Source organism: Dreissena polymorpha, chromosome 14, assembly GCF_020536995.1.
Source record: "Dreissena polymorpha isolate Duluth1 chromosome 14, UMN_Dpol_1.0, whole genome shotgun sequence".
Classification (NCBI taxonomy): Eukaryota; Metazoa; Mollusca; class Bivalvia; order Myida; family Dreissenidae; genus Dreissena; species Dreissena polymorpha.
The window spans coordinates 71,189,799-71,204,981 of record NC_068368.1 but is presented as its reverse complement, the minus strand read 5'-3'; the positions used below and the strand labels follow the sequence as shown (position 1 = coordinate 71,204,981).

Below are 15,183 nucleotides of genomic sequence, written 5' to 3'. Positions count from 1 at the left end.
ACACGAAATTATCATAAATCCAGGTGCGGGAGCCTACAACTAGGTGACAGCACGGTTTCCTTTTATCATCGGTGTCTAAAAAGACAACAACACTGTCATGTGCATGGGTGCGAAATACATGTTGAAATTTGGAAAAGAAGACATACTCCGTTGAAATCTGCTAACAATCCCGACTGTATATTTGACGCTAGAATTTGTAAACGGCGCGCTAACATAAAACAGAAGTGTGTTTCGGATTACAAATTGGTATTCTTAATGGGGGAATTCAACAAAACATTTATGTTTGTAATGAATTAAATATTACTTTGTTAAAAAGCTTCCCGTGTCGAAAAAATATTTTGATAATATAATGCATGAAAAGCACGATTTCTAGGAGGATTACACCCGGTTGCTATCATCAGTAACTGACCACGATTTTATCGTGGAAGAGTACACATGAGGATTAGTGTGGCAGGTATTAAACAAAGCCATAACACTGCAATAAAGCAATTAACTGATTGATTGATAGTGACATGGGGGTTATTCAGAGGCAATCAAATTACCTCTAATGATTATCACACGCGCATTTTTTTTTTTTGCAAAATTTTGGATATTAAGTTTTTCATTGTCGTCCATAAATAAGACGCTTCGGAAAAAAGTCGCTTCTTTTACCCCCGAAAAATACGGCAGTGTGTTTTCTGTCTTCTGAAATTTTATTGAACTTAACATTTGCACTAACTATGCATAAGTGGAATAGATTACGAACTAGACCAAACATGCGCGATGAACAGTTAGAGCATCGATGTAAATACATCGATGGGTGCAACTGATTAGAATTATTGTTACAAGTTAAATTATGTGTTACAATAATACGATTTCTTTCACTTGCTTTTATTAACAAAGAAAGGATACAACTATTTAAATAGATGATGAAAAATCTAATAACGAACATTTTGGGGCTTTTTCCAGCCATTTTTGGAAAAGGAGTCTGGTTTAATTGGATTTTTAAATCGATTAAATGGCGTGTACTGTACATATGCGTTCTTATGTCATGCAATTCATCTTCATAATGATCAGATTCGTCAGAAAAATCCATAATTTACATAAAAGTATTGATGTAATAGCAATGCAGTTGATCGTCTCGGCTTAAATAACGCTGTTAATATTGCGGATGTACAGCTCTGACGTCACAGCAAGGGAGGTAAGTCAGTCAAACTTTTGGAAAACGGTGCGTTATTGGGAGCTTAACCTGGTGATTTATGGCAAAAGGCGTAACGCTAAATTATTGCAAATATGTTTATTCCGCATTTTAAACATTTATCTTTGACATTATAAAGTTTTCAAAAGTGTTAAAATTGACCTTTAAGTATTTCCGTTTTATATTGAGTGAGCTGTTGTGAAATCACTACTTATACCATTGATTAAATTTAAAAAACAACTTATGCACTTTTTAGTATTTTAATGGTAAAAGAAAATCGGCCTTAAAAAAATATTGTTGCAGGTTACAATATACCAAAAGATTTCCTCATCAAATTCAATGTAAAACATACAACTTCAACGAAAAATAAAGTCAAACTTTTGCGCGTAGACACCCTCATAACCACACCTTTTCTTAAAGAGCATTCCGAGCCAAATTGATTTAAACAATAAAAAAGATAGGTCATGCAGTATGTAAGAAAGAACTCGACGCGAATCAACGGTCACTGTTTTAAGGCCATCTTTTTACCGGCTTAACTCCAGTTGATGATGGTTTCCCGCCATCTGTCAAAGTCTCATGTAGTCTCCAACCTAAAAGCAAAACACTGAATTTGTAGTATACAACAATGTTTTCTCTACCACATGCACACATAAATATCTACAAATAAAGTCATGGCAAGTGCCCATAGAGAGAATTGTGTCTTCAAATAAATGAAGTTCCATTTTTTAGAGGGTATAGCATTGAACACCACAAGTATTTAGTATACTGTAACCTGCATTTATTAGTCAGATATTCATATATCACCTTAAAATCTAAATTGCTATTCGTAACTGTGCCGATTTTTTTATGCTTTGGAGATCAAAAAAGTAATTAATGTAACGTAACGTTTATACGAAAACATTTGCGTACGCAGAGAAACACAGAGGTATAAACATTAAATTCAGATAAAAAATGTTTTTCAAGAGTGGCCATTATTGTTCTTATGTAGCTACGTAACATTCACCGATGAAATACGGAACATAACATTCAATCCTCTACGTGAAAATATTGAAATATAAAACGTTTAATTAATCCTCTGTATTGAGAGGAGCGACATATCAAAGGTTATTACATATGCATGGCCCATTCTTTTTATTTCATGACATGCATACATCACCAAGCACTGACATATTAACATCTAAGTACTGACAGTACTGGTGTGACGATGCTTTTGAAGAGGATGGATATAAAACATCAATTTAAGTCTATCTATATCACCAAAATTGTGTATGTTGATACGAACATTTGGGTACGATAAAAAATTTGGGTACGAAAAAAAATTTGGTACGAAAAAAATTTGCGTACGAAACATTTTTGGTACGAAAAAAAGTTTAGGGGTACGGGGAAGTAGTACCCGTGGGTAACTTGACCCATTGAGCGAAACTGGGAGGCGGGTCACATTCTTGTTCATTAAGTATGGCAATACCTTCATGATGATTCTCGAAAGTAGGTATGAGCACATAGCCGGACCATGTGAGCTCAATCGTATGAGCACTTGACTATCCGAATTCGCCCACGAACATATGGATAAGTTAACTTATAGCGAAATGATCTTATTCATGTATATGCTGAAATCTAACAATCGAACAAAATATCAAACATGGTATGTACACTTAGGTGGTTGTGTAATTTCTGTTAGAATATCGTATTCAATATGTTTATTTTAAATGATTGTGCCCGCACTTGAGTTTATTGCCTTGTTTGAATCTATACGCGCCTAGGCTGCACCCAGTCTGTGTATTTGTGTTTTTCCAAGGTAATGAGTTACCTCCGCGCTGAGGCTGCATAATGTTGGGACCCGGAGTGTGTCAAGCACTCCTACCTAATAAGATTAGATTGACGACAGTTGGGACGAATTTTGAATGATAGCTGCAATTTCCAGCTATTTGTTTTGTACTGAAATACTTTTTAATTTTTTATATGGTCAAATGCTGCGGGGGGATGAGATTATCCGGAAAAAAACACCTGTCCGGAATGGTGACCACAAAACAGACAAAATATAACATTGCGCCGGGAGCGGGAATCGAACAGGTGTCGTAAAGGTGAAAAAGCGCACGTCCTTACCACTGCGCTAGCGGGACGGACATTTTCGCAAAATAAATGTTGTTATATCTATATATATCATAGCAGTGCAGCGTTTACAATTTGCAGGTTCGAAATTGTTCGCATTCTTTAGTTTTGTGATCACGTAAAAAGTTAATATTACATGTTTTTATTCGCAATTTATTTACTAAATCGAGAACAAATATCAAACAAAATATAGAAAATATATAGTTGTTTCATTGGTCCATAAAAATAAAATGGATGTAAAATTACTAATTTTAAATTAACGTTCTGATACACTTATTGAATCTGTTTCCCCAGGATATGCTGTTCTATTAATATTAACCTTTATCAACACGAACGACAACTCTGCTAGGAGAATGTTATCAATGAAAATCAACGAGCAATCTCCTACGCAGTGGCGAATGCCAAGGGAAGTAACTGAAAAATCGAGTTATCCCAATCGGACTGGCTCGGTCTTTTACATAGGTCCCAATTGTGAAGAATTGTTTTACTGGTTATCAAACCTTGGACGACGCTGTTCCAGCATCGTCAAAAACGTGTGTTAAAGTATGTTATAACAGTATTATAGTATGACACGCTTCCATTATAAAAAAAAAAACAAGTGTTTAATAAATCGTACATCGGTAAGATTCTTCATAAAATGTTTTTACGTACTTTTCAATATTCACAAAAAAAGCTTGGTAGAGTCATTGCTGTTGTTTTTTCGATATCATGTCATACAACCCATTTGGGTGTTAGTTTAGACGATATGAAATTCACTGGAAGAAAGGCGTGTTAGCAAATGCAAAAGCCTTATGTCCATACTTATAAGAATAATATGAACAATATGTTTAATCTGGCAGAAATTCAAATTCGGGAACATGCAGCATAAGCTACCCTTCGGAAATGGAAACCAATGGCACGCTGATTGTGCAGTAAATCAATGAATGAATCTCAAACAGAAGAGCAATGGTTCCAAGTGCAGTTCTTTTTAAACAAACTATATGATGTTTATAATGTATTAACCGCATGAATAGCATGCCTTCGAAAATGATGAGATATTCATATGCAGATTTTCACGTTAAGTTTTACATGTCTACATAAAGGATCTGGCACGAGTTGTCATATCATATCATATTTATTAAACGAGTTCAGGAATTTTGTTAGTAAGCGAGCCTTTGGCGAGCTTACTAACGAATTTCCTAGACAAGTTTAATAAAATATGGTATGATATGACAACGAGGGTCAGATCTTTTTTATCACATGCTTTTAAATGAGCAAATTAAATAAATATTTACGCAAACATAATGATAAATCCCGAATGTTGTTTACATTTCATGACGTCATTTGATGTTGCAACGTCATATCAGCAAAATAACAAAATGCGATTGGTCAATAAACAAAATCTGAGCCAGAAAACGCTTTAAAATGTTGTATTACACATGTGTAATATAACAAAATATGTAATGGTTGTATTACATGGGAAACAGGGTATAGCATGCGATAAAAATACTTATTCATAAATAATAACGGTAAAAGGGCTGTAAAATCGACCTTACCCATAACAATTACAATAAGGATATCGTGCACTTTATGAACATTATATTCAAACAAAAACAAACGGAAGTGCATTGTCTCGACTGACATAATGCATAGTAAGTTCTTGTCGTTGATACCGCTTGGCTGTCGGTAAAATTTATTTCAATATGAGCCACGTTATGCGAAAATGGATCTTATGCAATATTCTGCCAGCGTTGCTACAGACGTGTCCGCGCATCCACACAGTCTGGTCAGGAGCTTTGCTATCGGCTTATGTGACCACGAAACCTTACGTGACTTTACAGCGAATATTGTGGCTCGCGACCACATGGGCGAATGCGCAGGCTATTCTGAAACTACGCTGACCACATATGGCATCACGCGGTTCGTGCACTTTAAACCATGCACGATATTTGCTAATCTCTCATTATATTTCATCACATTTTCAGAGTGTTTCCGAGTGCAGTATAAGTCTGGACGGATTAAGAGACCTTTGCAGTATTCTCCTCGAAATGAAGCCAATGAAACGAATCGACATTTCGAGTGAGATTTTTTTTTACAGTTTCCACAATTTATAACAACAAGGGTTTAAAGTCGTGCAATAAAGTTATTTAATATATACTTATGCTATTTTATTGAAGATTCGAATAATCTCGCTTTCACAAGCAAGTAACTTTCATGATATAATATCGATAATAACTTTGTTTTTTTATTGTATAGTATTCCGTTCGTCACACTTACAGGGCATTTTAATTTTTAGCGAATTTTGCGAACTTGACTATGAGATTGTCTTCAATAAAAAACGCAAGCTCAAACTCACGGTCAATAATATATAATGAATTATTTGTATTTATTATTGGTAAGAAATGTCAACCCTTTTGAAAAGCACTATTTTATCACGCGTTTTAATTAAAATCTGCATTCTTTGTTACTATCTATAGCATCCGTTCAACTATCTTTTTACTTATTTCTGCATATATACGTACCAAATGTTCTTTTTTATCATAACTTTTATTTTTTTCAATGTATGGTATTCTGTCCTTAACACTTGCGGGCAAACCAGTTTTATTATTAGCGAATTTTGCGAGCTTGACTAAGAGTGTCTCCAATTAAAAACAAAAGCTCAAGCTCACGGTCAATAATATATAATTAATTGTTTAATTTTATTATTGGAAAGAAATGTAAATCCTTTCGAAAACCTCTTTTGTAAGAAGCTTTTTTATCTAAGTCTGCATACTTTAGTTTTTCAATTTGTAGCATCCATTCAAATATATTTTTACATATTTCTGCATATATCCATACATAATGTCCTTATTTCTGTTTGTTGTTTTCCTTTCAGAAAACAATTTTGGGACGCAGCATGTATTGCTTCTTGCAGAAGTAATTAAGGCGAGTATGATTATATCATCATCATCATCATCATCATCATCATCATCATCATCATCATCATCATCATCTTCTTCTTCTTCTTCTTCTTCTTCTTCTTCATCATCATCATCATCATCATCATCATCATCATCATCATCATCATCATCAACATCATCATCATCATCATCATCATCATCATCATCATCATCATCATCATCATCATCATCATCATCATCATCATCATCATCAATATTATCAGTATTATCACCATCAGTATCATATTTATCATCGTCATTTGTTTCAACTCTTTATAAACTGTATATTTCAGAAAAACGACTACATCGAAGAATTAGTTCTGTCCGGCAATGCTATAGACAACATAGGAGGAACACACATTGGAAAGGCATTAAGTGCGTTCTTTTTGTTGATAAAAAGTTAAATAAAATACAAGTCAAATTAATTAGTAAATTTTCAGTAGTAATTCAAGCTCTGAATTGGTATTTAGTAAGGTATATAGCGATAGTATTTTTACATGTTTAATAAAATTCGTAAACGATTATGAGCCCACGTATATCGTTATGTCATAAAGGTGCAGCCTGTTATGTGTATTATAGCATGATCCGATCTCGCTTATCTTCATTCAGCACTAAATTGTAATCTACTCATTAACAATGCAGTGAGACCTCCTCAGCTAAATCAAATAGTAAACTAGAGGACAGTATTCAAGTGCCAAAACAATATTGTTGGATGCAGACATAACACTCATCGATTTATTTCCAAAGCCTCAGAATGCACAAATCATTGTTTATTGGACTGTAAAGACGAGAAAAACATGCTTATTTGACTTCATTTTTCGAGAAATTTCAACAGTTCTTAAATCACTTTTACGTCATTTGAAGCGGTAACTTAACCTACTGACACGTCATCAAGTTCGTACTTAGTGCAAACGACTCATACCTTCTGTGCATCAGAGGCAAGTGCGAATGGTCTGTAGAAAGGAGTTCATGGCAAATCCTGACACAAGTTGTGTTACAAGGCTGGTCATTCCAAAAATACATTTCTTCTTATACATTTTATTCAGTGAGTAATGTTGGAATCAAGACTTTGGATCTCAGTTGGAACCACATACGCTTACAGGGTGCCGTCAGCGTGTGCTCTGCACTACGGGTATCTAAAATTTTGCATATATCCCTCATTAAATTTCAATATTAAACCTTAAATGTCTGTCTCTAGTTTGTGCTTGATAAATGTACTTAAGTTATGAAAGTTTAATTCAGCGCAAAGACTAAAATTGTAGTGAACGGACCCCCAAGGAACTATACTGTTGCGTGCGTACATAGTAAAAAGAGATGTTATATTCATACAATATTCAGCCATGTATTGTGTTTCCATAGTTTAACCAGACCCTCGAAGACCTCGACCTTTCCTGGAACGGTCTCGGCGAGGAAGGATGCAAGGCACTGGGCGCGGCGCTTCCGTTAAACCACACCCTGAGGCAGCTTGACATCTCCAGTAACCGCGTCAGTTTCCAGGCTCTTCTGGGCCTTTTACCTGGTTTACTCAGGAACGACTCACTGAAATTAATTCGAGTAAGTTGACGGGAATTATGAACAAACCTTCGATGCTGGTGTTTGATTGCCTTCATTGTATTTCATTTAATCTTCAAAAAGTGTCTACAGTTATTTTAGTGTTCAACTGAACATACATGTAGATACATTATTTTGTTCTGTTATATGTACAACATTGAATAATTGCATGTTCTGGAATTTGAAATAAGTACTGAAATTACCAGAAAAGCACAATTATCAAGTGGGAATTTGAGCAATTATGTACGGTATTTTATCGATATAAATAATACATTTTCATCTTTATCAACAATAACATTTCAATACTTTTTGTACAGCAATATCGGGCTTATATTGACAGTATTATGAAATATAATATCTATATTAGTGAAGTCATTCATCTTCGATTATCTTTTGTTATGCAAATATTTGCATTTTATCAGTAGAATAGTTGTGTAATTGGTATAAGCTCAGATAATTCAAAACAAAATCTTGCTAAGCTTTATGCTTTCACAATGCAATATCTTTTTTACAAGATAAATTCCAACCCGATGACGACAGATGGAGCTATTGCTATATTGAAGTTTCTCATTAAATCCGACACATCACAACTCAAAGACATTCACATGAGTGTAAGTTTTCTTGCTTCTTCCCTTGTTGTAAGATGGTACTGGTTACACACTCAGTGAATTTTTACAGAAACGTAAACACATTTAACATGGCGACTAATACGTGTATGAATTTAACAGTTGCTATACTCGTCGAAAATATGAACATAGAGTATATTGGAACACATCCTTTGATATTTGTAGAAAACAACGTCGTGCATTGAGAGGTTCTGTAATTTTTGTACATTGTTTTCTTCACCAGTTTAAAAATACATTTGCGTCCAGTCCGACAGAACAGTGTTAGACGAAACTTTATGTCGCCTATAGGCTCTATGATATCAATTTGTTAGTAACTTTTATGCAAAATCACATGTAAATTTATATAAATAAATACGTAAAATATAAAAGGAGATTGATTTGTACAGATTCTTAAAAATGTAATACCTTATAGACTTTCGATTAAGATTGTTATAGAAAGGGTAATAAAACTAGGTATTGGTTTTTATCGCTAATCATTAGCAGCATTAATGTTAATACAAAAATAGTTCCTTGCTTGGTTTGTTTGATATTCCTGAACGTGAATCTATATATTTATACACTAGTTTGTTATGATTAAGAACGGTCCTTTTTTATAATTTTTTTCGTCAAATGTTCTATTTTATATGAGCTTTTGTACTTAGTCTTTTTTATGTTTATTTTGTTTCGATATGAGCAAAATGTAAAACATTGTATATAATGCCTTTTAAATACATTTTTCTTTCAATCAATTAACGACATTATAGTTTTTATGTTTATATAAACATGTCTATCTGTCCTAAAGCCAAATCGAATATGGCTTTACATGAATGCTATGTTATACAGGATATCCCAATAAACTCCGAATTTCTAGACGCCCTAAATGAGCTACAGAAGATCAGAGATATCAAGGTGTATCACCGCTACCTTAACAATAAGAAAATCACACCGATTATACGGGAGAGGACGCTACACGACCACGACCCAGCGATGGTGTTGTTTGAGTACATGAAACAGGAGAATATAAGGCTGATAGATCTCTTTAGGACGTTTGACACAGACTTCAGTCAAGCTTTGACCAAGGATGAGCTCAGGGACGGCTTCATTGTAAGTGCATATTTTAGGTGGTCTGTTAAATATAGTACATGTGGTAGCTGGCTGAAATTAATCTGAGCTTGATGATTTTGGAAGAATATATTTAAATTCCGTTATTTATATTTCATAATATTTTAAGCAGTATAATAGTAAAATACATTAAATAAGACAAACAAAAGTGCGAAGGTATTGTTTAGCCTGTCAAACATGTTCAAGAACAAACTCGATTATGTCTAATGAATACCACTCAACAGTTAAATTAATGTTTGTACAGAGTTATTGGTTAAAATGACATATATGGCATATTTTACATTTTGTTACGTACTTGAAGTTTTTATACCATTTTACTTGTTCACACTTTCGATAAATTGAAAGTCAGGTTTCATCACGATGTCCTAGTGTTTGAGTTAAGTTTAACAGTATTTCTTCTTGCTGCTATAAATGTTTCAAAGATTGCTAGTCAAACATGTTGCTTCTGAGCTTTGCGATGAATTAATAAAGGTATTGGTTGATCACGCTCTTAGAAAATGACCTGTTTATTTGTTAATTCTTCATACAGAAAATCAATATGCCTCTGAGCGATGAAGCGCTGGACACGTTGTTTGACAGATTCGATATTGACCAAAACTCACAAATAGAATACAGGTATGTGCAAGACGTTTTTGTTAAGTCCTTTATGATAAGAAAACTTCATCATCATTAGTGTGCGTTAAAAAGGCAGGTGTATTGTGTATCGTATTATTTGTGTGAATACTACAAACACGGTAGAAATTATTCAATTTTCGAAATGTTCTCATTAGTGCATTACTCTAGTGCTAACAACAAAAATTTAGTGAAGGTACCTTGTGCTTAGCTCAAATATAACGTAAAATATCCATAGGTATCATTTTCATCATTTATACAACAAGTGTAGTTTTTTAAGAGAAAATACCAATACAATTATAGCCGTTTTAAATCACTGTATACATTGTCTTTGTCGATTAATACGTTAATCTGAATCCCCAATAATCGGATGTTTGTCTTGTTTTACCCTAATACCGATGCGATTCTACTTTTACGTATGTTCATACCGTATCCATTAGGGAAGGACTATCGGTTTGTGTACACTCAATCACACTTCAAACGAAACACTTCTATTTTTTGTTTTCTTTAAAGAAAAACGGTAAAATGTATCAACTTAGTTCATCAAACTGTGTTGTTAAAACATTGTTTCCTACATACTATTGAAGCCTTTCATTTATGACATTCGTTATCTACGGTTTTGGCTCGAACGATATGCGATTCGTTTCGAACGTGTTTTTGTTAGGTAAAATATAATATTGAATCGGGAGTTTTCGAATTTAAGATGGTGTTTTGGCTGAAATAAAGGACCACAGGCCTGTCGATTGTTAAGGCAGCTATTATTTAAGGCCATGCCACACATGCATTACTCATATATACAAAAATGGTGACAAACGAATGCATTACCATCAAAATTACCGGATTTTTAAATAATTTAAATGTCTTGTTAGGTGTTGAGCAGCCGTGTAAACCCAGGGTCGTAAATCCTGTTTAATATACGGGACTTGAACAGGCATTTCTTCTGAAACGGATCAACATTCCAACGCCTGTCTTTTAATTAACAAAGATTATCGATGATATGTCAACTTGCCATCAAGGATATACATTAAAATACATTAAACTAAGGAACCAGAATTGCTGTGTTGGCAGTTTGAGTGAGTGTATATCTGCGTTTTTGAAAGTTTAAGTAATATATGTGGACATTGTAACCTCTTGTCGTAGTCGTATCTGCTTTTAGCATATCATACATAACGATAACTTACAAACAATTAATCCCATTTTAGCGAGGTGAGGTCAAACTATCGCAAAACGATCTCCAAGATGAAATACATGACATCGGTGAGGCACTCTGACAGCGAGAACTGCTTCCAGAAACAGCTTCAGAATCTTGTAAAGAAAGCTCTTGCAGGAAAACGGACCAACTATGTGTTGAATGCCAAGAAGAAACTCCAGAGACGAATATCTTTGACGGCGATATTTAAGAGCGCAAATCCGAACATTTCTTTCAGTTAAATGGTTGCGCTATTTGATATAAATGTATTTTTTTAAGGTTCAATATGATTAACATTTGGTAGCCGTTGTTAACGTCAAAATAATCAAAACAAAAGAACCTCTAAACGTATGAACTACTATCGTTTTATTGCTTACAATATCTAAAGAATTATTATAAAGTTTAAAAAACATACACAACTGTTTACATGAACATGTTAATCGACATGTTTAATCACAAATACGTTTTTAAACCTTATGTATTGTATCTTGACAAAAAAGTTGTTTATAAACTAGCAGCTTTAATGTCTTGATGTTTAAAAAATATATTTGGATGTCTTTGGGTGCATTTCGCACTCTGTAAATTTCGTCACAATCGAATCGAGTGTATTGTTTCAGTGTCGTAGTTAAAACAGGCATCATTAAATACAACTGCTTTCAGTTATCAATAAAATATGTAGCTGTTCCTTGTCTTTGTTTAATTTCGTCTTGCCTCAAAAATATAAAGTTCTGATGCTTTGGTAGGCATGTAATGGCTGAGTTGTTAAGTTGATTGAAATTAAAACGATTCCATTCTATAGCAGTTTGATTTGCACTGTGACGCTTCGGGGTTTATAATATTTACAATTTAATTTTCTTTGAAATAAATATGGTCAAGTGTGGGTTTTGGGCGCCCTTAAACTGATTTTAAATCTCAAAAGCTTTGGTTCACAGTGCCCGTTTCAAGGCGGAAACCCAGTTGCATTCACTTGTTTGTTTTCTGATTTGTGTTTCATGCGTCTAAATGTAGTGCAAGAGACAGCATCCAATAAAAAATACAGTTATAACGGTGGTAAAACACTCCGGTTTTGGTGATTGTGATTACATGATGATTTAATGCGATGATAAATAACTTTTTAATAGTGTCACAACTATTGCACAAAAGGATGTCCATTAATACTGCGTATTAACTTTTACTATATGCAACAAACGTATTTTCTTTATTGCTGACATTATTTTCCGGGAGTACCCATGCAAACATTTTAGCGCATACTTCCTGTCATTAATTTCATTTTTCTTCACTTTCATTTACATGTATGATGGTATAAAGATAAAATATATTAAAAAATATATACAAATTAATAGTAAGGTAAATGTTTGGTTTGTAGCGGAGATAAAATAAAACTGTATTAAGTATTTTTTGGAGACGAGTGTAAACAACGAAAATGTAAAATATGTAATATAAACTATTTTTTAGCTATGTATAGCATTTTGATACAGTCAAAATATAAATATAATATAATACTCAAACACAATTATGCTAACTATAATGGACTGACCAAATGAACGAATTATTTGAAACATACACCATATGTTTCATAAACTTTGGCTTTCATTGCAATAGGAATGCCACGCATTCAGTGTATAATATACAAACACATTTATTGCAAAAGTCTGCATGGGAATCGATGCATGATCTATCTATACGCCGGCGTTTCGGTCGTGTCACTACAAGTTGACGTACGTGTTGCTCGTTTCATCTTCACAATAACCACGAATGCAGTCGGCACAAAACTTGATCTGGGCCTGCAATAAAATAAATGTTAACATAAAATATATGAAATCGAAAGAACATAAGCACAGTGCAGCTAAATACCAGTTGGTACTTACGAAATTTGGTATAATCTGTTTTCTCCTCAGCCTCAAGTGCCTGATGACACGTGGTATGGAGACCTCGCCGTCAGTGTCCAAGTGTTCTAGAATGTTCCATAACACCACAAACAGACCGCTCTTGTCGGTGCCATTTCTGTTTATACACGATATACTATTTTAATGAATATTTCAAATGTGGGGTATTATTCATTATTATAAGCAAATTAAATTACATGTTTCAATAGAACAGTGCATTGAGTCCTTTCACCGTGGGGAACATGTATACACTCAGCTGGCTGATCACTACTTTTTATCTGCTAATGAAGGCTTTACTAATAAGATTCAATATTTCGGTACACTTTCAATTTTTTAGTGTCCATGTGAAGTAGAATTCGTGGCAGTAGTTACGCATACACCCCTGCGATGCATGTTATTATGTGTAGCAAGTTGTAATAAGAGTGTTAAAGAAATTCATAATCATATCTTACGGAACAATCAATTATGAAACTGTGTGTCCGTTCCGGACAGACATCTATGGGGATTCCAGTATATCTTCTTTAACTTAGTATGTGTGCATATACACGTGTAATTTCCTTGAGAAAAAGGTAGTGAACACTAAATTGACGTCGCGTATGTAACGTGTAGAACTAGAGAAAGACTAAAAACAGCTATACCATGATTGAATTGTCGTTAATATATAATGTACTTATATATACCAGGTCAATGAATTCACACGTACATGACATTCTTCATTCAATCTATTGATAATATAACCCTTATTGACCAATAATTGCATTTGTTAATTTACTTACAGACATTGAGCCAGAATTGGTGCTTCACTTTTGGAAATGTTTCGGGTGTGACGCAACATATCCATAAACGATCCAGCACTGTGGGGCAGTGGCTGTTTCTGTGACCAACCTGTGTACACTATCTGGGTAAACCTGTGCGTCTGCAAAGAACGGAATGCGATAGTTATACTATCAGAATAATTTTGACAATGACTTATTTGGTGCAAACATTTGTCGTAGGTTGATTAATTTAAGTTCAATCTGAATTTTTATACCAAAATCTGATGGGTAATCTAGTAACAGAAAACTTAAGTGTTGCATTGTTCTCACCTACAAAGGACTAAGGACTTAATTTGTTACTTGATAATCACTTACAAAGAACTGAAATGGCCGACCACACAATTGTTGCTGAACGATTCAAATATTTTAAAGTATTTTTCCTTATATCAATGTGTAGTTTTGCAAATTTTCAATGGGTCTATGATTACCTTTTGTTTGAGTGTAAGGTCGAAAGATCTTGTATGAAAGTCAGAACCTTCCTTCTGTTCACGCGATATACCTGTCAAACTTATCCCTGAAAACGACCGCGTTTCACTTTCACCTGGGATAAATGTACCTACCTGCAAACGAAGTAGTTAAACGAAACGTTATTTAAAAAAAGTTTCATCAACGCTTTTCAACTGCTTCAATTACTCTATATATTTAAATTGTCAATTGTACAGCACAATTTTTGTATCGGGTTTAAAGATGAAACTTTAAATAAACAGGCTTCATTAATGTATTGTACCTTAGGTAAAGAATCGTCAAACGAAAGTAAAAGTCCAATTTCCCTTTCGATTATCAATCTGCAGAAATCAACAAATGTGTGTTCTAGAGGGGCCTGTGTTATGATGAACCTTGCTGGCAGCTTAAAACTCTGAAACAAATAGCATGAGCAAGTATTACAACCATTTTGTGTATTTGTGTTGATTAAATTTACAACCAAATATATAGAACAGTTTATATGTGAAGTGATAAAGTATTCAAAGTGTATAAACTCCAGTTCGATGAATCGTGATAAAAACATGTAAAAATAAATGATCATTAGGCTTAAGAATAATAAGTATTTCATGAACTGAAACGAATAAATGAATGGTGGTTGTTTCATGCAGATTTTTAACGTTTACGCATAACTTCAATTCAAATCTGTTATTCCAATTAAAAGTTTAGTTCCTGTCTAATAACATCTTTATTTTGAATTAACCTTATTTTGTGTACAT

The 15,183-nt window shown here is 33.9% G+C and overlaps 2 protein-coding genes across 3 annotated transcripts in view; one reads left to right on the top strand and one right to left on the bottom strand.

The window, feature by feature from the left end:
- Window positions 1–11,694, top strand: part of LOC127858375 (leucine-rich repeat-containing protein 74B-like) — a 15,483-nt gene extending 3,789 nt beyond the window's left edge. The window contains exons 3-11 of the mRNA XM_052395467.1: window positions 5,251–5,344; window positions 6,141–6,190; window positions 6,498–6,579; window positions 7,251–7,336; window positions 7,564–7,758; window positions 8,271–8,366; window positions 9,204–9,464; window positions 10,012–10,097; window positions 11,297–11,694. Of these exons, the coding sequence (XP_052251427.1) occupies window positions 5,251–5,344; window positions 6,141–6,190; window positions 6,498–6,579; window positions 7,251–7,336; window positions 7,564–7,758; window positions 8,271–8,366; window positions 9,204–9,464; window positions 10,012–10,097; window positions 11,297–11,525 (1,179 nt within the window). The 3' untranslated portion in view covers window positions 11,526–11,694. The remainder of the gene's footprint in view (window positions 1–5,250; window positions 5,345–6,140; window positions 6,191–6,497; window positions 6,580–7,250; window positions 7,337–7,563; window positions 7,759–8,270; window positions 8,367–9,203; window positions 9,465–10,011; window positions 10,098–11,296) is intronic.
- A 366-nt stretch (window positions 11,695–12,060) lies between these two features.
- The window catches only part of LOC127858374 (receptor-type tyrosine-protein phosphatase kappa-like), a 29,664-nt gene continuing 26,541 nt past the window's right edge, over window positions 12,061–15,183 (bottom strand). For both annotated transcript variants that reach the window (XM_052395464.1, XM_052395465.1), the window contains exons 19-23: window positions 14,712–14,840; window positions 14,413–14,544; window positions 13,946–14,085; window positions 13,152–13,287; window positions 12,061–13,067 (exon numbers count right to left, since the gene is read on the bottom strand). In XM_052395464.1, the coding sequence (XP_052251424.1) occupies window positions 12,990–13,067; window positions 13,152–13,287; window positions 13,946–14,085; window positions 14,413–14,544; window positions 14,712–14,840 (615 nt within the window). In that variant the 3' untranslated portion in view covers window positions 12,061–12,989. The remainder of the gene's footprint in view (window positions 13,068–13,151; window positions 13,288–13,945; window positions 14,086–14,412; window positions 14,545–14,711; window positions 14,841–15,183) is intronic.